This window comes from Microcebus murinus, chromosome 6 (assembly GCF_040939455.1).
Source record: "Microcebus murinus isolate Inina chromosome 6, M.murinus_Inina_mat1.0, whole genome shotgun sequence".
Lineage (NCBI taxonomy): Eukaryota > Metazoa > Chordata > Mammalia > Primates > Cheirogaleidae > Microcebus > Microcebus murinus.
In genome coordinates, this window is record NC_134109.1 from 110,483,391 (window position 1) to 110,509,083 (window position 25,693).

At 37.5% G+C, this 25,693-nt stretch overlaps 1 protein-coding gene across 1 annotated transcript in view; it reads right to left on the minus strand.

Moving 5' to 3' along the window:
- Positions 1-25,693, minus strand: part of HMG20A (high mobility group 20A) — a 72,758-nt gene that overhangs the window by 7,219 nt on the left and 39,846 nt on the right. Inside the window, exons 2-6 of the mRNA XM_012735390.3 lie at positions 19,649-19,741; positions 14,444-14,591; positions 11,268-11,480; positions 8,090-8,222; positions 6,516-6,547 (exon numbers count right to left, since the gene is read on the minus strand). Coding sequence (XP_012590844.1) covers positions 6,516-6,547; positions 8,090-8,222; positions 11,268-11,480; positions 14,444-14,591; positions 19,649-19,737 — 615 coding nt within the window. The 5' untranslated portion in view covers positions 19,738-19,741. The remainder of the gene's footprint in view (positions 1-6,515; positions 6,548-8,089; positions 8,223-11,267; positions 11,481-14,443; positions 14,592-19,648; positions 19,742-25,693) is intronic.

A 25,693-nucleotide genomic window follows, 5' to 3' on the forward strand; every position in this document is an offset into this window, starting at 1 on the left:
AGCCCAGGAGTTTGAGGTTGCTGTGAGGTAGGCTGACGCCACAGCACTCTAGCCCGGGTAACAGAGTAAGACTCTGTCTCAAAAGAAAAAAAAAAAAAGAAAAGAAAAGAAATTGCTAGTGAAATCTGAAGATTCCAAAACCTTTGTAACATGAAAAATAATAAACAAAATACCTAAAAATCATTCTCATGAAAACATTTTTAAAGCTAGAGATGGAATTTATTTTCCCTACTTTTGTCACTACTAGTTTTTTTATAGCACAAACATGATTTGGTGCCCAGTAGAAAAAGCTAAGCAGTTAACAGCCTATAAGGAAATTCTGATAGCCAAGCTCCTGTTTTCACACAGTTTTCTGCCTATGAGGGAACTGGGCTGTGCGAACTGCCTACCAATGGCAGTTCATCAAGAAGGACATTTAAAATGGAAGTCTGGAAAACTATGTATTTATCTGACGAAAATTTCAGAGCTCTTAATTTTTACCCTATCTTTTTCTTTAGACCAATTTAAAAATAAACAACAAAATTATCATTGAAAGTCCCAAGTTTCAACAGCAAAAGCTCTACCTCAAGCCAATTCCATGTGGATTTCAATGAGAACTAACGTATGGGCAAGAAAGGCTGCTTCCTGAAGAGATTTAGACACATTTTTGGAGTGGCTTTCTCTCAACTCTGCTGACTTAATGTAGCTTTAAGTCTGTTACTGGGTTGCTGAAGGAAAACAGAAAACTTAGGACAATTCCTACATATACAAGGCACAATAGATACAACCATAAGTCCACAAATGGCTTAGGATAAAGTCTTATGACTTTATCACATTATCTTGTTCAGTCTCCTACTTCACTGTATAGTTACATGAGATCAGTTACCTAGCTATACATCTCAGTATCTGTCAGTTAGGTGGGTAAGTGGAGGTGATTGGCTCCCGTTACCATGGTACAAAGAACCCTCCACGAAGCCTTGACTCTCCTTGGACTGGTAATTCTGTTCTCTTTGCCAGAGTAGTCCAAACCAAGCTATTATGTAAGGGCAGAGGATAGCACCATACAGGTATATTTTTTTTTTTGTTTTTTTTTTTGTTTTTTTTTTGTTTTTTTTTTTTTTGAGACAGAATCTCGCTTGTTGCCCAGGCTAGAGTGAGTGCTGTGGCGTCAGCCTAGCTCACAGCAACCTCAAACTCCTGGGCTCAAGCATTCCTGCTGCCTCAGCCTCCCGAGTAGCTGGGACTACAGGCATGCGCCACCATGCCCGGCTAATTTTATATATATATTAGTTGGCCAATTAATTTCTTTCTATTTATAGTAGAGACGGGGTCTCGCTCTTGCTCAGGCTGGTTTCGAACTCCTGACCTCGAGCAATCTGCCCGCCTCAGCCTCCCAGAGTGCTAGGATTACAGGCGTGAGCCACCGCGCCCGGCTACCATACAGGTATATTAACACACTGCCCCTTGGTACAGATTCTTAGAGCACAAAATAAGAAACATTAAAGCAATTAAATAAAACCGTTCAGTCTCTGAAACACAACAGAGAAATTCTACTTAACAGAAGAGTGGTAATAAAACCCATCAGCACTCTTCCATTACTAAGTACATTACTCGGCATGGAGACAATCCTCCTGGGGGCTCAGATATACTTAAGCTGCTTTAGGCATCACTCGAGGGATTAAAATCATAAGGATTTGATTACCTCTTCATTGAAAGGGTCTAATTTGTTCAGGCTGAGTGTCATTTTGTCATTTCTCATATATTAAAGGAGAAACAAAATTATTGTTTCTATCTTAGTTCTCACATGAGATGCACTTTCTTGAGAATGATACTATTGACTCCTGGGTCTAGGGGGCTGCCTTATGATTTGAGAGGAGCAAGAATACTCTCCAGCGGCTTTTCATTCTATATACTGAGTGGAGGTTAAGAGAACAAAGGTCTTTTTGAACTAAACCTATTTTACTGTTATCTAGTCTCTGGGCCAGAATTTCAGAGAGTGGATGTGCTTCTCTTAAGAGCCCTTTCTTTGGGGAATGCTCTTAATATTGAGTACTAGGCTGAAGTGCCCCACTGCTATGCAGAATGGCTTTCAGGTCACCATTTCTTTAGCTCTAATATGTACTCTCCAGTACTTGCCCTGGTAACAATGTCTTAGGGATACACATTCCATTTAGGAAACAATAGGTTTCTTTTTTTTTTTTTTTTTTTTTTTTTTTTGAGACAGAGTCTCGCTTTGTTGTCCAGGCTAGAGTGAGTGCCGTGGCGTCAGCCTAGCTCACAGCAACCTCAAACTCCTGGGCTCAAGTGATCCTTCTGCCTCAGCCTCCCAAGTAGCTGGGACTACAGGCATGCGCCACCATGCCCGGCTAATTTTTTCTATATATATTAGTTGGCCAATTAATTTCTTTCTATTTATAGTAGAGACGGGGTCTCGCTCTTGCTCAGGCTGGTTTTGAACTCCTGACCTTGAGCAATCCGCCCGCCTCGGCCTCCCAAGAGCTAGGATTACAGGCGTGAGCCACCGCGCCCGGCCTACAATAGGTTTCTTTACTATACACAAACCAAATAATTTCTGTCTTAACTGGCAACAAATTTTGATGCCATCTCAGGCAACTGGGCCCATTTTTACTTTCAACACTGTTTAGTTTATTCTATATAGCATGAAATTGTGCTGCCAAGAATGCTAGACTATGGTACAGAAGGACCAGGTTTTAATCACATTTTTGCCTCTAACTTAATTTAGTAAGTGATTCTGGGTAAGTTCTTTCAAGTCTTAGGAAAGACACTTTCCTTACTGGCCAACTGAGGTGGTCAGTTGAGGGGATCTCTGAAGTTGTAATATTCTAAGATGAGCTCAAAGACTATTTATCACATTTCTCATTTTACCCCTCATAGGATAAGTAAACGGAAACAATTATATATTTAGGATCCATGATGTTTAAACACTTTGCAAGATGCTTGCTCTTTTATTAACTCACTCATACCTCTGCTCAAGCCATTTTACCCACCCTGAGGTGCCCCTACAAAAACTGGCTCATCTTTGAGACCTGATTCTGTTCCTCCTTTCCATGGGCTCCTTCTGTGGTTGCTTTTCACCTTAGCGCTTTCCATTTTTCTGAACTTTTGTTATAATGAGTAACAGTTTAAAAACAGTTCTAAAACTTCGAACCAGTTCTTTTTTTTTTTTTGAGACCAGAGTCTTGCTTTGTTGCTCAGGCTAGAGTGAGTGCCATGGCGTCAGCCTAGCTCACAGCAACCTCAAACTCCTGGGCTCAAGTGATCCTTCTGCCTTAGCCTTCCGAGTAGCTGGGACTACAGGCATGCGCCACCATGCTCTGCTAATTTTTTCTATATATATTAGTTGGCCAATTAATTTCTTTCTATTTATAGTAGAGACGGGGTCTCGCTCTTGCTCAGGCTGATTTTGAACTCCTGACCTCAAGCAATCCACCTGCCTCGGGCTCCCAGAGTGCTAGGATTATAGGCGTGAGCCACCGCGCCCGGCCCAAGCCAGTTCTTTTATACTATAATTGTTCTGAAATTACCTAGTTTAGGCAATATATTGTTCAATGAAAAATAAACACTGTTAAAGTAAGGGACATTGGATCCCTTATGAGAGCTTTATCCTGATGTATACACAACGACAGATAAATTTACAAAACCTACACATTTGAGAAACTAACTGCTGGCTTTCCACCTACCCACTCCTCTGTTTGTTTGGTTTAATGTGTCTAAATCTTTTTTTTTTTTTTTTTTTTGAGACAAGAGTCTTATTCTGTCACTCAGGCTAGAGAGCAGTGACATCATCATAGCTCACAGCAACCTCAAACTCCTGGGCTCAAGTGATCCTCCTGCCTCTGCCTCCCTAGTAGCTGGGATTACAGGTGCATATCACCATGCCTCGCTAATTTTTCTATTTTTTGTAGAGATGGGGTCTCGATCTTGCTCAGGCTGGTCTCAAACTCCTGGCCTCAGGCAATCTTCCTTCTCAGCCTCCCAAAGTGCTAGGATTATAGGCATGAGCTGCCACACCTGGCCATGTTTCTAAATCTTGAAAAGGACAATCACACAGAGACTCATTCCTTTTCATAAATCATAGAAGTTACAGAAATTCCTATCACACCAATGTATTTTAATAAAAAGTTTCATTTCTTAAATCAGCAGTAGCTTCTATGACTAAATCTACTACATCTTTTCTGACTGCAACTATCAACTTTACTGGAAAAAACTACCACATATAGTTTGGCCAGCAAAATCATAGTGATGAAATGAGTCAGTGACTGACTTTACAAAATGTGAGATCTAATGTTTCCAATTACTGTCAAATTCTCTTTAGTTAACCATTCAGGATAGAGAAGCTATAAAGTAGGAAAGAAAAGAAGTACAGAAATTGTATGATATTGGTTGGTGGGCACACAGACAAAGGCAGAGAGAAATAAGTAATTACGTAAGTATCTGGTAATATGGGAAGCTTGCAACATTATTCAGTTATGATCGAAAACACAAAGTATATATACCAAGTTTCTCAAGCAAAGAGTATTTATAACATTTCATCCTAATTAGAACACAGAGGTCATATATAACTACATTTATATAGGATTAATCTAATGAATAAAATGCTAATATTTTCTTTGCCTCTCACTTTACAATTCACAGATGGTAATACACCTATTTAACCTGTGAATTTGAATCTTTTCTCTGTTTCGAAAGTCACCAACATCAAATTAGGTATAAGTATGACCACAAGATAAATAAGTTAATTATTTTGAAGAAATGATTTCCTTGATTTAGTAAAAAACCAAACACATGACACCACTGCACTCTACCTGGGGTGACAGAGTAAGACTCTGTCTCAAAAACAAAAACAGTAAGAACCCCAAATACATGTAAAAGAGTAACTCAGAAAATTCTTTTTGTTCAAATTTCCACTGTTATTTCAAGTCAACTTTGAATGGATTCTTGTATAAAATAATTATATCATGCTGGGGGGTATGGGGTTGGATACAAACACAGAAACTAGATTGTGTGTGCCTTCAAAGAGATGACAACCAAAGAGTGTGAATTACAGAAGTACTGGAATGACCTTGACATTAGGTGACATAAGCTGATCACTTAGATCAGCTAAGTGCCTAAGAGAAATATAGAAAGAGCCATGAGGATTAAAGGAAGTTGGAGGAAACAAGAGAAGTTTAAAGGAAAAAACAACTTGAAATAGTCATTTGATAACTAGAATTTTGAGAGGCAGAAATAGGAGGATGGAGAAAGTGAAAAAAAAAAGTAGAGGAGAAAAAGTATTCTTTTTATTTTCTTTTGAGTCAGTCTTGCTCTGTTGCCCAGGCTAAAGTGCTGTGGCGTCAACCTAGCTCACAGCAAACTCAAACTCCTGGGCTCAAGCAATTCTACTGCCTCAGCCTCCTGAGTAGCTGGGACTATAGGCATGTACCACCATGCCTGGCTAATTTATATATATATATATATATATTTTTTTTTTTTTAATTGTCTAGCTAATTTCTTTCTATTTTTTTTTATTAGAGATGGTGTCTCGCTCTTGCTCAGGCTGGTCTCAAACTCCTGAGCTCAAATGATCCTCCCACTTTGGCCTCCCAGAGTGCTAGGATTACAGGTGTGAGCCACTGCACTCTGCCGAGAAAAAGTATTCTTATGAAAGGAATAATATGAGCACGGGTATGAAGCAGGGAAGAAAGGGGCACCTGGGAGACAGTGAGTAGTAAAGGTTTTAGGCATATACGATATATATGGGGAAATGGGAGTTAAAGGTATTTGGAAAGAGAAGTGGGGATTTAATTATAGAAGAACCTGATTGCTGAGTTTGAATATGATGTGGTAAGGAATGAGTGTCTCATAGCATGAAATTACCACAAGTTTTATTTTTTTACAACCATATATTTAACCACAGGCTACATATATTTAAGGCTCTCTATGCAGCACAGCCAGCACACACAGGCCTAAATCCTATATACATACAGAGATAAAAAAACGAATGGAAGGAAAGAGGCCAGTACACAAACATGTGTCAGTGTCATGAGGGAATAGGAGAGAAGGTATAGGAACTAAGACACTGTTACTTGTGTTCTGTTGACACTGAGCTATTGAACAGTTGGTTTTAACCAAACACTGGATTCTTTAAATAATAACTTTATGAGAGTCAGACTAAGGTATGTGGTGATGATAAACTATGGTCAAGTTACAGTTTTCAGCTGGCCCTCATTTCTATACTTCATTTGGAATTCCAGCCATCTTTGGCATTTAAGGCAAATTAAATTCTTAGACCACAGGAAAGGATTGGGGTTAGGGGCTATAGTTCAAGGACAGACACATAATGTGTTTGCCATATGCTAAGAAGCCCTGATCTAAAGTAACTCACACAATCTGAATTATGGGGTAGGAAATATTCTGTCATTCATAAAAAAAAATCTAATAACACTTCAAACAGCATTATTATAAATATGTGTGTGTGTGTATATATGTGTGTGTGTGTATATATATATATGAAATGTAGACAGATGGCTAATTACCTCATGATCATGAGTGGCCTGTCGGGCTGCATCTAAAAATATAAAAGAATAAGAGAACATTAAAGTAAAAAACAAAACAATAACAAAATCCAAGTATGTGATCATGCCAAACTATAAAACCTGCTGGCATATGTAGACTCTCACAACATACAATATTTTTCCTTAGGGCTTTATTAATCAGTCATTCAACAAAAGTTAAAGGGAATCCCATACCTACAGAGAAATTAGGCACAAGAGAAATTAGGCACAAGAGAAAAAGCAGACACAGTTCTTATATTTCTTATTTTTTAAAATTTTTATTTGGGTGATAGGGTCTCACTTTGTCACCCAGGCTGGAGCACAGTGGCAGGCATGAGCATAGCTCACTATAATCTCAAACTCCTGGGCTCAAGTTAGGGTCTCATTATGCCACCCTGGCTAGAATGGAGTGGTATCATCATAGCTCACAGCAACCTCAAACTCCTGGGCTCAAGTGATCTTCCTGCCTCAGCCTCCCAAGTAGCTGGGAGTACAGGCACATGCCACCATGCTCAGATAATTTCTTCTATTTTTTGGTAGAGATGGGGTCTTGCTCTTGCTCAGGCTCCTCTTGAGCTCCTAACCTAACCTCAAGCAATCATTCTACCTTGGCTTCCAGAGTGCTAGGATTACAGGTGTGAGCCATCACACCCAGACTAATTTTTAAAATTTTTTTATAGAGACAGGGTCTTGCTATGTTGCCTAGGCTGGACTTGAACTCCTGGCCACAAGTGATCATCCTGTCCCAGCCTCCCAAAGTGCTAGGATTACAGGTGTGAGCCACTGCACCCAGCCATACAGTTTTTACCCGTTGAGGAGATTCAGGTAGGAGGGTGGACAGGCAACATATACCAAAGGCTGTTTGCACAACATTATAGTTTTAGCAGGCAAGATGCCCAAATGTGGAGAAGAAGCAATGGCTAACAAACAAAGACTAGTCATGGGTGGTGCTTCTTTGGCAGTGTTTCCTGAAGAAGGGGAGCCTGAAGCAATACTTTTGATAGTGTAATGAACAATTTTAATAGAAAAAAAAAAGATCATGAAGGCAGGGATACTACTTATCTTGTTTGCTGTTGCATTCTTGATGCCTAGAAGAGAGCCTGATATCTAATATAAGTTGCTCAATAAATATATTTTGAATGCATGCATATGAGAATGAATGAATGAAAAGAAGGATCACTGGAGGCTGGAACAAATAGTAGGGAAAGGCTTAGAAGTGTTAAAGGCAAGTCAGTTATGTAGTTTAGTAAACAGATTTGCTTATAGGTAGAGAAATGCCTAAACTGGGAATTGGGAAAAGAAGGGGAAGCAACTAAATAATATGGGTCTTTGGAGCACAAGCTAAATTGTTGAATATGGAAACCCAATTATAATTTCTAAATGAGAACAATGTGATTTTAGTAAAATTCCAAGATGATGCTTGCAAGTGAATATTGGGTAGAAGAGAGATGACAGAAACACATCTTTTATAGTTATAACTCTAACAGTTGGCTTTATGACATTCCATCATGCACCACCAACTTTAATACAAATACATTTGGTACTGATTCTGATACCTTGCCTATGAGATTTGCCTTTCTGGCGGTCCTGGGTTTTCCTACTGAAGACCTTATAGGCCTCAGTTTTCTGATACTGCTCCAATTCCTTCATGTAACGCTCCTTATCTCTGTCTGCTTCATCAAGATAGCGCTAGGAAAGAAATACAGAATTATTTCAAGAAACCAAGATCTTATTTAGGTAAAATGTCAATTACCTCTCTGAGGAAAACAGAGGACAATTAGAATATGGAAAAAAGAACACAGGGAATATGCTTTAAGGAAGACTCAGAAAAATAAGAGTTGTATAAATAGAACAAAATGTAATCTATCAATTATAAAAGAAATAAGTGATTCTGACTTTTTAGACTACTTATTACCTTTTATAACTTAACGAAGACAAGTTCTATTGAGATTATTCTTATAAAAAATTCACGAAGATGGTTATAGTTATTCTTCTAACCCTACAGATAGAACTCTACATGGCCACTAGAGTCCTTATGAGGTCTGCACACCACATTGGCACACTTAGTTTTCCCAGGGGAAGAAATAGTATGTTAATTTGTTTCTCTATTCCCAGCCCATTTTGAAGGAATGATCTCATACATCAATTGGCCGTTTAAGAAAGAGTGGAGCACTACAGCTGGGAGACACAAAGAACATAAAAAGAATGACCTCATCCTATGGACCTAAAAATGGACTACTTTTGAGAGAGCCTATATCTATCTACCTACTTTGATTGTTTTGTGCTATTAATTATTTAAACAAAGTTCATTGATCTACCAGGATTATTTTAATGCTTTGTCCAAATTATATATAAGAAACTATAAAAATAGTTCTTCTGCTTCCAAATGAACAGAAACCAGAGTCAGAAATTATGTTAAAAACCTTGTTCCACATAACAGCCAGATGTAGGGGATACTCGGCTGGTCAAATCTGCGACAATTTAAGCACCAAAATAATTAAGTAGAGTGATAAATTATGAACCATTGGAAAAAAGCAAATTTTTATCAATAATAATAGATATACCACCAATTATTTATCATACTCATAATAAATAGGTAACAAACAAATAAATACATGAAGGGGAGGAGAAGGGCTCTTGCTTAGATTAGAATCCTGAGGGCCAAATGTGGAAGGGCTGCTGGAGCTGGAAAAATCACCTTGCATCCATAATGATAAAGATTAGATCAGGCAAAAATCATCAATTAATGCTAAATCTAGGGAAAAATTCTGATGTGGAACAGGCTGTTTCATAAATTATCTTTCCAAAGACTGCTTATTCATGATAAAGGAGAATAGAAAAATTTCCCAGGTGAGCAAAACTAACATTACTAATGAAGAACAAAAGGGCACTGTGTGTCTGCATAGGTGATACCCTGAGAAGGACACACCACCACCTGTGTAGTACTCTGACCAAGAATGCATAACTTCAATCTAATTATAAGGAAATGTCACAGACAAATACACAATGAGGAATGTTCTGTTAAAAGTAAAAGAAGGGGGGAAAAGAGAGAGGTATTGTATTCTTAAAAAATAGCAATGTTATAAAAGACAATGAAAGGCTGTGGAAATATCCCAGCTTAACAGAATCTAAAGAGATTTGACTACTAAACACAAAACCTGACCCAAGACTAGAATCTGTACTGGAGGGGAAAAAATCTTATAAAGGAACAATGTTAAGCTTCAACTAATCACTTGATTATTCCTATTATCATATAAATATGATTCAATAAAAATAAAAAAGTCAACCAAGCAAACAAACAAAATGAATGATGTTAGGTCAACATATGGATGGTAGATTAAATAAAGGCATTGTATTAATATGCAATTATGAAGTTGATAACTATTATGGTTATATAAAAGAATATCTCTATTCTTAGAAAATAAATGTGCAAAAGAATGAGTGCACATGCAGACAAAGAAATGCGATAAAATGTGTTAATAATAGGTGAATCTGGATAAAGGGCGCTTGGATGTTATTTGTATTATTTTTGTGTATGTAACTTTTTGTACACTTGAAATTATTTTCAAATAAAAAGTTAAAAAGAACAAGAACAAATACAAAACCTTTGTCCTACATAACCAACAGTGGTTATCCCCAAAGATAATTACTGTTCCTTTTGTTTTTTGGGTAATACACTTCCATGTTTTCTGAAAAAAATCTGAACAATGAGCATGTATTAAAGAAAAATAAAGAAGAAAAAAGTAACCTAGTATGTACAGTTCACTATCCCTTTACACAGCAGAGCCAAAACAATGAATGATATACACTACTTTCAACTAGCTTGCTACCACAAACACAAAGCTTCAAGTTGCAACTTAATCTGATGTCTTTGAATATTTTTGAATTCCATTAATTCCCAAGAGAGTATTTTTTTATTTGGTTTTAGTCTGTCTGGAATCCTTTTTAAAGAATGTAAGTCACAAAAGAGTTTAAAACATAAAAGAAATACAGACATCTTTCAGATGCTGGGAATGCTGGGGACTTCTGGCCCGAAGTGACAACCACAACCACTGCCGTCACTCTGCCTTAGTGGTGCTGCAACCAGCTCATGGATACCTCGTCCTTAATTCCCCTCAAATCTAACAAATGGATTCATTTTGGCAATAGGGTTAGTTTAAGTCTTAGAGGAGAAAGAATTTAAGTAGTTCTTGCTTTATTTTCCATAGTAGGTTAATTTGCCAGAGCTCTAGTTAAAAAAATTTATTAAAGCAGTAAAATCTCTTTCTTAAAAATCCTATGTGAACTGCAGAATTTTATCAAATGACTTTTTCTCATTTAATTCATGATTTTTAACTCTGTGGAATAAATTATGCTAATAGATTTGTTCATTTCTTAATACTGAACCACTTAAAAAAATCTTACATGAACTCTCAGTATATAACAAAATAAACAAAATAAAAGTTAACAAAATAAAGTTATATTTTGTTAATAAGTTAACAAAATAAAAGTGGAGCTGCTTTGGTTGAGGGGACTCCTAGACTCCCTCCTGCTTATACATCCCTGCAGCAAACCCTGAAATAGTTTTAAAATCACTGGGCCAGAGAAAAGAGCTATGAAGGACAGAGCTATTCTGCTGTCTTATGCAGTGACAAGATTGAAGAATCAACTGTTCATCCTCTCTGCTTTTCTTACAGAAGTTATTGTTGAAATATAATCAAAACCAAACAAAAGATCAGGAATAAGAATAATTACTTGTTTTTCCTCAGGAGGCAGTTTACTCCATTCATTGCCTAACATCCTGGTGATTTCTGGAAATGGGACTTCTGGTCTCTTTGCACGAAGCTGTTCACGACGTTCATTCATGAACCGAACATACCCTGTAAGGGGGGATTTGGGTGCATTGCTGTCTCGAAGAGGTTTCTTTCTCTTTCTTCCTTTGGACCAACCTCCTCGTTTACTTCTTTGCTATAAAACAAAACAAAATAAAAAACCAAAAACCAAACAACAATTCCTCCAAATAACCCAACAACAACAATAATACCAACAAACAAAACAGAATAAGAGTTGCATTTTCCTATGAATAAGGCCCCGGATATTCAAAGCTTTCTAAATGTGTCATAGGTACAAATAACTGCAATGCAGTTTTCAAGAAGGGACTCTACATGGTTCATTTGCAGACCCTTTTGTGTACCATACTACAAACTGTTGCACTAAAGGGCTACTTTTGTGCTATTCTAAACATATAAGATTAAGGGATACCATTATCACTCAAGCTTTGACCTTTATATACACTTAGTAGGTCCTGATTCCTGACAGGGGAATATCCTCAATGAGAAATGCAGTATTACACACAGCAGTGTGCCAGGGAGGCAGACACTGTCACAGAAGGTCAGAATAAGATGTTGTCACATGCACTAGGCAAAATAAAGGACAAGTTGCAGAACAGGGATTAAAAATAATTCATGAAGGGTATTTCTCATTAATAACATTCAAAGACCTGTTTATTTCCTATAACAGATAGCATATAAGATAGCATATTTTAAGTTTATTTATTTATTGTTTGAGACAAGGTATTGCTCTGTTTCCTGGGCTAGAGTGTATTCGTGCCATTATATCTCACTGCAACCTCAAACTAATGGGTTCAAAAGATCCTCCTGCCTCAGCCTCCTGAGTAGCTAGGACTACAGGCATGTGCTTGCTACCATGCCTGGCTAATTTTAAAATTTCTTGTAGAGACAGGGTCTCGTTATGTTGCCCAGGCTGGTCTAAAACACCTGGCCTCAAGCAACCCTCCTCCCTTGGACTTCCAAAGTGCTAGGATTACAGGTGTGAGCCATTATGCCCTACCAAGATTTTTCTTTTTCTTTTTTAGATAGAGCAAGACAGGCTCTTGCTCTATTGCCCAGGCTGGAGTACAATGGTGAGATCACAGCAACCTCCAATTTCCAGGCTGAAGCGATCCTTCTGCCTCAGCCTCCTGAGTAGCTGGGACTACAGGCGTGTGTCACTATGCCTGGCTAATTTTTTTATTTTTTGTAGAGATGGGGTCTCATTATATTGCCCAGGCTTGTCTCAGACTCCTGGGCTCAAGTGATCTTCCCACCTTAGCCTCCCAAAGTGCTGGGATTATAGGCATAAACCACTATGTACAGCCTGAGATTTTAAAATTCGTTATCTAAATCTCAGAAACATTACAGTAAATATAATATAACTAAAATGAAGACTAGCTCTTTGGCTTGATAATCTTATCCTTAAGATGTATATTTTATGGTCAAAGGTCTTTATATGTTGAGTTATTAGTTAAACCAGAAGATTAAATCAACTCTTTAAAAACCAAAAAGGACTGAGATACCACTGATGTTTTACCACAGCCTTTTTTCTTGGCCCTTTCCATGAGATATAAAATACACCATATTTTGGCTTCATAATTTTACAGATACACACAGCCTATCAGTCAATGTTCTATGGATATAATATTTTTTATTTCAGATAAGAGAAAGATAAATATAAAGGGACAAAAACATGTAAATACTATTTGTAGTATTCCACTCCTCCAAATATGTATATAATGGTACAATGACTTACTATTGGGCAAATGGTGTATTTGGTATTAGTGGGGTTTTTTTAAAACCTATTAATATCAAAGCTACTACAGAATTTAAGATGTAACCACTTTGGTATGGTGCTCACCGGCTGTGAAACCTTGCCCACAGCCGGCACTCACAATCTGCACGACAGTTTGTGCTGTGCATTGACGATGGATCTGTTTTGCTCTTGTGTGATGAGGAAAGCTTTAAAGCACTGAAAGCTTGTTTTACTTTACAGGCAGCTTTACTTGTAATGTAAATCAGAATATGTAGCATATACATACATGTTTTTATTACGTTATTTTTAAATGTTCACAATTTTATTTTGATAAATGAAAAATTAGAAAAGTCAAGTTTTGTTATTAACGCTAAAGCTGACACTTGGCTGTGTGCCATCAAATCACAGCTGTTGGCTAAAGTCTACGCTCGGCTGTGTGCATTCACCTGTGGCTGTCGACTATAGTTGACGCTTATATTAAAGTGGTTAAGAAGCTTTGAGCAGTCATTATAATCTTTAAAAATGCCAACAGGATAGATGAAAAAATTACCTCTTTTAAAATAAGAAAACCCCACAAAACCAATGGCGATATCTTTTCTGGTTTAAAACAAAGAGTATCTTAAAACATAGATAATGTAGCAGTTATTTGTAAGAAACACTGCAAGTCCAAGAAGGGGATGACTGCCCAGGCCCATATCGAGCCTTTGTGTGAGTTTGCAGCAGTCCTCAACCTCTTTGGCCCCAAGGACCAGTTTCATGGAAGACAATTTTTCCATGGACCGGGAGTAGGCAGAGGCTGTAAATACATATGAAACTTCCTCCGTTCATTTGCTGCTCACCTCCTGCTGTGTGGCCAGTTCCTAATAGGCCACAAACCAATACTGGTCTCTGGCCTGGGGGTTAGGGACTGCAGAGTTAAAGAAAGGTATTCTCTATGGGAGGGTGAAGGACTTGGAAAAGGGTGTGAATTCTTTGGGCACATATGTCTCCATGCTGCAGGGCTTGGTGAACAGAGTGTAGCCCTAACAAGGGCATATATACTTCTCATCACTTACTTATTAATGATTAAATCAGTCACTCATTCAACAACCATTTAATGAGCATCTAACATGAGGCAGGTATATTTCTTAGGTGAAGGGAAAAAGAGTGTACTTGATTCTATGTTATTAAAAACATTAATACGATTCTATATAAAACAAGAAATATGAAACAGAAAATTATACAGATTATCAGCCCAAGAATGTAAGAAGCTAGATAACGAACACTTCAATCAATACGTCCCTTGCCAAATGCTTTTTCAGAAGCTTCAGAGGACACTAACAGGAGGAGATACTTCAGCTTACCTCATCTTCATGCCTCTGTTCATTGCCTTCTGCTGTATTTGAAGACTCATTCTGAAGCAACTGACCTTGGGAGAGATCCTCAACGAATTCTGGATTGTTGGTGGATGATGCAGTTCCACTACTATATGGAACCTCTGGGTGGGTTAACCTGAATAATAGGCAGAAATGCAAAAGTTCAGTATTGACAGCATCAGAAACTCCTCCTATTTACCAAGGTTCAAGACAAATTTCCCTGCCAGCAAAAGCACACAGAATTCCTTGAATTAATTTCCCAACTACAGTCTTTGTAAATGTAAAAAATATCTCCATAGAAGTTACAGAGTATTTTAAAAAATGGTTTCAGTGCTTGCTTGAACCAGGTCAGTTCCATGAAGAAGTCTACCAAAAACAACTATAATCTTTTCCAAAAAAAGACCCCTCCCCTCAACATAGACTTCATATTTTAGCTCTGACCATACAACAGAGACTGACTTTTATATACTACCTTTTGATTATCTCCAATGTAATGAGAAAACACTATTAATGGAGAAGGTGAATAGAAATGAGAGTTGTAGAGGCCGTTTGCCACGTATCACAAAAGAGAGAGTTCTTAAAGACCCTAAGAAATATCTCTTAATGATACATTCCATAGGCTTTTTCTTCTTGGATTATAGTATTTCTTGACAATCAGATCATTTCAGAACAATATTATCAAGTTCAGTAAGTTTAGGTATAAACGTTAATAAGTCAAACAGACTTATTTCTTGGTCCCACTGTCCTGTTCCAGATGAGTTAGCAAATCAGATCTCATCCTTCTGAAAAATGAACATAAGTAGGTACAGGTGATGGTAGGATCTTAGATTGACTTACCCTATCACACGTGGATATGAGAATGGAAGAAAAGCAACATCATGCTTGGAAGTTTGTTGCGTTTTGTTTTGCTTTTGTGTATGTGTGTGGGGGAGGAGTTGGGAAGGTAAGGTGGCAGAAGATGGATAATAGAGTAATATTCAGTCATTATTCTGAAAGACTGTGCATACTCCACAGGGTTATGGCCAATAATTACAATGCAATATAAGTATTAAAACAGAGGTTTGTAAAAAGTGCCATAGAGGCATGGTAGAAGGCATAATGAATTTTATATGCATGGAAAGGATGTAAAAAAAGATTTTAGGTCTGTTCTTAGCATACCCCACCTCCATACCCAGTTTAAAAAAAACGATTTTACAGAGGAGGTCTTAAAAGACGAATATGTATTCATCAGGGTAAAAACCATCATTCCAGGCAGAATAAACTGGGTATAACAGGGAAAAGGGAGACCTATCATGAGGCTACAGCAATAGACCAAGTGAGAGACAAGGGCAGGCAGGATTGAGAATAGGGGAGGGAAAGCTAAGGGATACTTAAGGGATAGAATGGAGAGAACTTAATGACTGACTGAACATAAATAGTGAAGGAAAAAGAAGAGTCAGGAGGTAAGTCTAAAGCTTCCAAATGGTGATAACATATTTAGCATTAACCAAGGTAAGAACTGCGTGCAAGTGTGTTTGGGTGTGTGTGACATGACAGATGAAAAAATGACAAGTTTGAAATGTCTATAACATAATTAAGTGGAAATGTCCCAAAGACAACTGGAAACATGTCCTGAGAGAACACAGGTGAAGAAAAGGCATGAGATAGATTTGAGAGCCACCAGCCCATGAAAATAATGGGCACTGCTAGATATTTTCTAGAAAACAGATGCAGAGTGTCCTGGGAATTAAAGAGATCACACTTATTTGACCCATTCTAGGAAACATAATAGATGATTTTAAGCAGGAAGTTCCTACATTTTTGAGGTCTTTTAAAAAAGGGTAAGTAAAAGAAGCTATGAAACCAATGCCAATCATGTTCTCTGAAAAGAGATCAGAGATCCAGTTTGATTTTGGCAGTGTTATTTTCCAATCATTTTGGATGTGTTAGGCAACTTGTTCTTTCACTGTCATTCTCATTTCAATTGTGCCATCAATTTTCAAGTTACTGACTCTTGTACATTCTTATTTCAGTAATATATGAGAACTAGGTTTGGGAAGGAGTATTAATCCCATGAATCCCTGACTGAAGTGGACAGGGATAGGAAGGGAGTGGTCAAGGTGTCCAATGCCTTTTTGAAAAGTTGGATAAAGACTGAAAAAACAAGGATCTTTTGTCATCATGAATGAGTTGTTCAGGTTCCTAGGTAAAGCCAACAACCCTTTCATTTGTGCACTGGGTTCCAGACCCTCTTGCCTATTCAGGATAGGTTTTCAGCAATTCTGCCCTTTCTGGCAACACCAATTCTTTTACTTCTATAGGGTCAGCCTAATCAGCATATAAGTTTGATATTAGTCCTCTTAAAACAAAACACTCTTTCAATCCCACTTTTAGTTAAGGTCCTCATTTTTCTCCTTTCTTTTATAGCAAAACTCCCCAAAAGAACTTGTTTATACTTACTGACTTCAGTTTCTCTCCTTCCATTCTCTCTTAAACCCATTCCATAGGAGATATGTGCTTATAACTCATCAAGGCCACCAATGACTCCATGCTAAATCCAATGTCATTTCTCAGTCCTCATTGTACCCTGATATACCAGAGGCACCTGACAGTTGATCTTTTTCTTCCCCTCCCTTGAAATATATATATATATATATATATATTTTTTTTTTTTTTTTACTTAGTTTCCAGGATCCTATACTTCTCTGTTTTTCTCTGCTACCTTTTTAGCTACTCACTTTAGCTACTACTTTGTTGACTCTGGTTCTTCTGCCTGACTTCTAAATGCTGGGATATCCCAGAGCTAAGGCTTTAGATCTCTTCTCTCTGCTACTATACAGTTCTAATTTCTTTGATGATCTCATCCAGTCTCATGGCTGTAAATATCAGTTATATGCTGATGACTCCCAACTTTCTCCTTCTAGCCTAAACTTCCCCTAACTTCAGAACTTGACATCAAACTGCCTATTTGACATCTCTGCTTAGGTATCTAATGAGCATTTCCAATTTAAAATTTCTAAAATTGAGCTCCTACAATTAATTCCCTCTCCAACATGTTTAGTTTTCCTCATCTAAGTTAATGGCACCTCTATCCCTCCACTTGCTTAGGCTAAAACTTTGGAGTTGTCTTTGACTGCTTTTTTTCTCTCCTTTCACACTGCTTATCTGGTCTTTCAGTCAAATCTTGGAATACCTTCAAAATATATCAAGAGTTGTATACTTCTTACTATCTCCCATTCTTATTATCTATGAAACACACTCAATGAGGTTTTTGCCCCTACCACACCAGTAGAAATACTGTTGTCAAAGTCACCAGTGATGTTTTTCAGGTCCTCATCTCTATCCTGAATTATTCCACGAGCCTCTTAAATGGTCTCCTTAGTCCTGCTCCTGATCCCTTCACTTTCTACTCAACACAGTCAGAGAAATCTTATTAAAAAACAAGTCAAAAAAAAAAACAAAAACAAAAAAAACAAGTCAGATCATATCATTCTGCTTGAAACCCACCAGTGCTTGCCCACTTCACTCAGAGTAAAAGTTATTTATTCTGACCTCTAAAATCCCACATGATCTAGTCCCTTATTACTCAAAGTATGGGCCTCATACCAGCAGCACTGGCACTATCTGGGATCCTGCTTATTAGAAATGTAGAATCTGTGGCCCTAAGTCAGAAGTCAGACTTTCTCAATCAGAATTTGCATTAAGATGGTAAGACACAATCTTACCATCTTAATAAGCTCTGTAGGCAATACATTATATATACTAAAGCCTGAGTAGCACTGATATAAGCCTTCTATTGTTCCTTTCCCAGTATGTATGACTCCAGTAACACTGGCCTCTCAGTTATTTTTTTTTTCCCCTCCTTAAAAATATTTAAAAAGTATTGGGGGGTACAAGCTGAATTCTGATACGTGTATATACTGTATGATGGTGAATTTGGGCTTATGTATTCATCACCCTAACAGTGTACACTGTACCTTATAGTTAATTTTTCATCTCTTACCCCCTCTTCCTGGCTATTTCTACAAGGTGGAAACATCCTACCTCAGGGCTTTTGCACTGACAGCTCCCTCTGCCTAGAATAATCTTCCCCAGATAACTGCATACTATTAATAGTTACCTTACTTCTTTATTCAAGGTATTCAGGTTATTTATAAATTCAGGTATTTATTTAAGTCACTTTCTCATTAAACACTTTCTGGGCCATCCTGTCTAAAACTGTTCTGCCAAACCCTTCCTAACCCTCTTGCTCTTAATTTTTTTATCCATAGTTCTTATTACCATAGTATGTATTTTACTTATTTATCCTGCTTATTGTCTGACTGCCCCAGTAGAATTTGAGCTCTAAAGGGGCTAGGATTTTTGTCTGTTTTGATCATTGCTTTATATCTAATGCCTGGAACACTAGCACAGAGTAGACATTCAGAAAATTTTTACCAAATTAACTTGATTTATTAACTATGCAGCCTTTAGAAAAGTTTTGGAGAACAGTTTCAAGCTGAGTAGTGAGGTCAAAGCAGATATTAATGAGGTGAGAAATGAGTGTGACAGAAGGAAACAATTACAAAATACAGTCTGTTTTTTAAAGTGCTCTAAAGAATATTAAAATAATTCATCTTAGGGATTAGTTAGCACTTCAATCTATTAGTGAATATATTTCCTCTTTGGTAAAAACTTCTAAATATCTACAAAAGATAAAAATTCAAGAGGAACAGAGATTTTCAGGGGAAGAAGTGGACTACTGCTATTAATCCTTTTCTATATTACTGTAGATATTTGTCTAAAGATTCCACAGAAAGAAAATTGGGAGGAATAAAAGGAACAGAAGTCAGCCAAAGCTCCTAAGCATCTTGAATACAGAACCGTATTAAAAATGTGATCTTTGGGAAAAACTTATTTTAGTATCTGAGACAATCTGAACAGAAAATGCATGTTTTTTCAGAGCTAGCTCTGTGGCAGGTATTTCCTTAATGGTGACTAGGTCAGTAGATCCCATATATTGTTATACCAGTTCACAGGAATCAGAGAACTAAAAAGGACAGCCAAATGCAGATTACAAAGCGGTTTACGAAGGCTCTTACTCTCTTTGCAAAGTACAACAAATGTCCCTTCTAGTCTTATGATATAAAACTGCCTCTTTAGCACCTCACACTTTGTTAGAAGCTTTGTTTTGAAGCCTATGCAGAGGCCCAATGTCCCAAAGCAGCTGCTTACCCAGTTGTAGCCAAGTCATTACTCTCCTTGGAGCCATCTTCATCTGCAAAAAGGGGTGGCAGGGTAGAAGTAGTCATCAAGCTTTCCATCTCTCTGGAACGAAGGGAGAATAAAAAAAAAATAATGGCTCACTTACTTTCTGTCAAGGTCACTAATTTAACAGCCAGCTTTCCTTAACTTTATCACATCAGCAACAGAACAGAAACTGACCTAAATATTTATTTTCCTGACTTGGACATATCCGTTTAAACTCTATGGTCAATGGGCTTTATAATCCCAGTCTTATCAACTGACCAGACTAAAAATAAGTTAGATTTTAACAACTGGGACACAGTTTGGAAAATTATTTTTTATTCATCTAGAATGTCTTCAAAAGTATTATTCATTTCCTGTAGAAACTGTTAAACAGAATAATTCAGAAGCACTGCAACCATGAGCAAGTTATTTAACCTTTCTGAGCTACAATTTTACCATCTTAGACACAGACAAAATTGCTGACTTAACCCACACGGTAATTGTGAGGGATTAAAACTGAAAGTGGTTCATAAACAGAGAAAGGCTAAGATAGTAAGTGCTTTGAGTATTATTACATAAAGAAAGGTATTATTGTTACAGCAGTACCAGTTTTAAGTCCCAGATGAATCATCCTTAGATTAAATGGTGACAAACTGAGCCCTCCAAAAGGAAATAATGCAGAGGAAGTTGAGGATGGAAGGCATACATGTGGTTCTGAGTCAAAGAAACCACACTTCCAGGTCAGAAATATGCTCCACATCACCACCATAACCAAGAGCAGAAATAGCATGCACCTGGGTACAGGAAACAGCTAAGCTTAATTGAAGAAAATAAATTGCAAGAACTAGAGGTTATCAGACTGAAAGGATAAAAGGACAAAGTGACAAAGAGAGTAATTTCATTTAGTGTATCACTACAAAGAAAGATTTTCCCTTTCAAGGCTTACTACCAAGGGCTTCACCCCACATAGCTAAAAGCAGCAGCCTTCCATTTATCATGAAAGTGATATTCAAGCAAAACATTCAATAGTGACCCTAAACATCAGCCACTTAAGTGGAACTGCAAAGCACTCAAGAAAGAGAGTGCCTCAATTAACTGGCAGAACCGAGAAGCAAATTATGAATTCACTTAGGAGTTTCCTCAGCAGTTATTTCAGGTGCTGCTGCTAAGGAGACCCAGTGAAACAGCAATTAAAAGGAAAGCACAGGAGCTAAAGCAGAGCTAGGATTCATTCCACTGAGGTGGAAATATGAAGAAAAGGCAAATGACACTGACAACCATGTTCTCCATGTTCAATGCAGTGATTTATTTCCAAAAGATAACACTAATGTTTTATTTCAATTTCTTAGTTGTTTCACTCTAAATTTATTAGTTAGCAGACCAAGTTCCATAAATTACTTAATGTGAAAAAATGCAACTCTGTACATATATTACCCATGTTAGTGGGTAGAGCATGGAAGCCAGAGAGGGGAACTTCCCACTCAATCACAGAGTAAGGAGTTTATTCCACTGCAGGGATACTTGCTAGCTCTTTTCAGTTCCTTCAAGACGGGATGTTTACACCTGGAATGGTTCTAATAAATGGCACAAAATTCCATTCTACATGTTTTCTAGAATAATCCTGACTCAAGTGTATGTCAATTTTTTTTTTTTTTTTTTTTTGAGACAGGTTCTCTCTCTGTTGCCATGGCTAGAGTGTAGTGGAGTCATCATAGCTCACAGCAACCTCTAACTCCTGGCCTCCAGCAATTCTCCTCCTGCCTCAGCCTCTCAAGTAGCTGGGACTATAAGTATGTACTGCCATGCCTGACTAAGTTTTTATTTTTGTGGAGACAAGATATCACTCTTGCTCAGGCAGGTCTCGAACTCCTGGCCTCAAGTAATCCTCCTGCCTCGGCCTCCCAGAATGCTAGGATTACAGGCATGAGGGACCACGCCTGACCTTTAGTTTTAATTCATATTATATGAAAACCAGATTAGAGACTGGACTGTAAGGCTGCTAACATCACCTTACACTAGTGCCAATGTTCATTTTACCAAAAGAAAACTATCAATTAGATACCACAGAGACAACTGTAATGAGCAAACATTCAAATGGCCAGGTACATACCCCTAGGCTTTACAAGTACTCATGTAACTGGCTTTTTCCTATGGTTGTCCCTAGAAATCAATGGCCTTTCAAGAACCTCAGGATCCAGCATTTGAAGCTCTTGGCACTGCTCCCATAACCTCAAAAGGAGATATATTATCTGATGGGAAACAAATGAAGTGTCTTTTCATTTACTATGCCAACATGACCCTGTTAGAGTGCTTCCCAGATATCTTTAGTCATTTCTGAGATATGGGGAGGCAGCTGGATAAAACAACCTTAACAACATATAAATAGATCATATAAACAAAGGAAGTTCAGAGAACACACATTTCTTCCTTTTTGTCCTCTCTATCTTAAGTTTATTTTACTCAACCCATATGGCTTCAGATATATTTTCTCAGTGTTACTGAGTAGTCAAATCCCCAAGAAATGAGTAATAAAGTGGGTGGAAGGTTAAGGGGCCAAGATCAACAAAAGAAGGAAATGAAGAAAAGTCCAGTGAAGCCCAAAGGCCTCTAAACTAGTCCAGTAAGTTGGAAAATAAAATGATTCCCAAGAATACAGCTGGGATCCTGCAAGAATGTGTTTCATATGGTCTGTGAGGGAGTGATTCAAACTGAATCATGGCCATCAAGCCACTGATTGCCAAAAGCCCTTCACATGTAGCATCTGTGCCTGATAATATCTCAGTACAGAGGTCACAATGAATTTTGAAATTCTATGCAAAACACTTAAGAAATGTAATGAATGCTGCTCTGCAAAGGGTACAAAGAGAAATTTGTACAAAGGCAAAGCATTATAAAAGTCTGGTTTTCCATTGCAATTTACATAAATAGGTTCATCAATGCAGATGCTTCCTAGTAGAGAGGACTTACCCAGTGAAGGCTTCTACCTGGAGGCCTCACAAAAATGGTATCTCCTTGGGCTTATACTTTGAACCAGGGTCTGGATCTTAGCTTTGGAAATCCTAAAATTCCCTCTAATACTACCCACTCACTAAAAAACAAAAAATGATGCATAAAACAGAGTGCCAATTTAAAATATTTTAATGGTGATTAAAGAAATTATAATGAGAAATATATTAAGCATACTAGACACTTATTGGCGAATGAACACATTCTCTCCCTATAGTAATATGCAGAGTCAAATCACAATCAGAACATTGCTTTGGTCAACATAGGGTCAGAACAAAGGAAATTAGGTAGAATTTAAGAAATGTTCCTCAACTAACATTGTTCTAGTAAACTTTCCCAAGGATAAAGATAATCGCACCAACGAGACTATGTTATTTCAAGTGTGTTGGACAGTGCTGGAAGCATAATTTGTACTTCTATTTTCTGGGGTTGGCTCTTTTCAAGTGCCCTCACTTTACATATGTTAACCCCATTTCATTAAGTCCACTCATGGAGATGCATCATATTTCTGCACTACCCCCTCCCCAATGCACTACCCCCTCAATGCACTACCCCCTCCCCAATCATGCACTTCAGAGTTGAGAAGTGGGATTCTGCATTCCTCATTCTCCACACTATTATACAATCTTTATGCAAAATCCCTGGTTCCTTTAAAAATGAGGTCACTTGGTTATATCAATCTCATATTCAAAAATCTCTGAACATGATCTCCTATCATTTCAGCTCTCTTAATTACTCCTATTACAACTGACCTTTAACCACACAATTCCCTATTCAGTGAGGGGATTTTCCCCTTTAATTTCCCTTCTCTGCCCAGCTTAAATTCCATGGCTACATTTCAAATGTTCCTTTACCAACACTCCCAAGTCCCTTGCCTTGCTATCTTTCCATAAACCAGAAGTATATCAACTCTGAGTTTTGACTCAAGATGGTAGAAACAAAAAATCACAAAATAAAGAGTGCTAAATTTATGGGATCTAACCATAAGTGGGCCCTCAATGCTCTCAGTAATCTTTCCACATGTTCTTAAGATATTTCCCAACTGCCATATCATCTCTGCCAAACTTTTTCAAACTAATTTAAATCTAACTCGCCCAAACCCTCGAACTCAGCCTCATCTTTTCACATTCCTTAACCCCAACTCACACCAAAAGGTATATTAACTTGCTTTTTTAAAAGATATAAATCATATACCATAAAATTCACTCCTTTAAAGCATACAATTTGGTGGGTTTTAGTATATTCACAAGGTTGTGCAACCAACACCATAACCAATTTGAAAACATTTCAGTCTCCCCAAAAAGAAACTCAATTCCCATTAGCAGTCAGTCCCCATTCTCCCCTCCTCCTAATCCTTGGGCAACCATTAAGCTGCTTTCTGTCTTTATAAATTTACCTACTCTGGACATTATTCTGGACATTTCATGTAAGTGAAATTACACAGTATGTGTCCTTTTGGTGGCTACTTTTACTTAGCATAATGTTTCCAAGGTTCATCATATTATAGCATATATCAGTATTTCATTATTTTTATGGCTGAATAATATTCTATTGTATGGTTATTCCACATTTTGTTTATTTATTCATCAGGTGACAGACTTGGTTGTTTCTATCTTTGGGCTATTGTGAATACTGCTGCTCATGAACATTTGTGTGTAAGTTTCTTTGTGGATGTTTTCAATTCTCTTGGGTTTATACCTAAACATGGAGCTGGAACTCCATGTTTAACATTTTGAGGAATGAGCAAACTTTTTCAAAGCACTTGCACCATTTTACATTCCCACTAACAATGCATTAGGGTTCCAATTTCTCCATATCCACACCACACTTGTTATTGTCTATCTTTTTTATTATAGCCATCCCAATAGATGTGAAGTGGTATCTCACTGTGATTTTGGTATGCATTTCCTTGATAAGTAATGATGCTGAGCATCTATTCATTTGCATATTGGCCAATTATATAGTTTATTTTCTTTGGAGAGCAGTCTATCCAAGTCCTTTGCCCATTTTTTTTTTTTTTTTTTTTTTTGAGACAGAGTCTTGCTCTGTTGCCTGGGCTAGAGTGCCGTGGCATCACCTTGCTCACAGCAACCTCAAACTCCTGAATTCAAGCAATCCTCCTACCTTAGCCTCCCGAGTAGCTGGGACTATAGGCATGTGCCATCACACCTGGCTAATTTAATTTTCTTTCTGTTTTTAGTTGGCTGACTAATTAATTTATCTCTACTTTTAGCAGAGACAGGGTCTCGTTCTTACTGAGGCTGGTCTTGAACTCCTGAGCTCAAACAATCCTCCCGCCTCGGCCTCCCAGACTGCTAGGATTACAGGTGTAAGCCACCATGCCCGGCCATTTGCCCATTTCTTAATTGGGTTAATTGTCTTTTCATTGTTGAATTTTGAGAGTTCTTTTTATATTCTGGATATTAGACCCTTATCAGATATATTATTTGCAAATATTTTTCTCCCATTCTCTGGGTTGTCTTTTCACTTTCTTAACAGTTCTTTGAAACATATAAGTTTTTAATTTTGAAGTCCAAAATTATTTTTTTCTTTGGTTGCTTGGCTTTCTATGTCATATCTAAGAAATTACCTAATCCAAGTTCGTAAAGATTTACCCCATGTCTTCTTCTCAGAGTTTTAGCTCTTACATTATATCATTGATCCATTTTTGAGTTAATTTTTTTGACATGAGGTAGGGGTCCAAATGCATCTTTTTATATGTGGATATCCAGTTGTCCCAGCACTATCTGTTGAAAGACTATTTTTTTCCTCATTGAATTGTCTTGGCATTCCTAAATTGCTTTTTATTTACAAATGCACCACATTCTCTTATCTCTACAGCTCTCTGTCAACTGTTGTCTGATTGGAATACTTCCTTAGTATCCCAGTCCTTCTTGTTTGGGTAATTATTATACTTACTCATCCTCCAAGTTTCATCTGACATGTGTCTTCTTTCAGCATGTTCTCTTGGATAAATCAAGAATGTATCAGGCAGGCCAGGCATGGTGGCTCACACCTGTAATC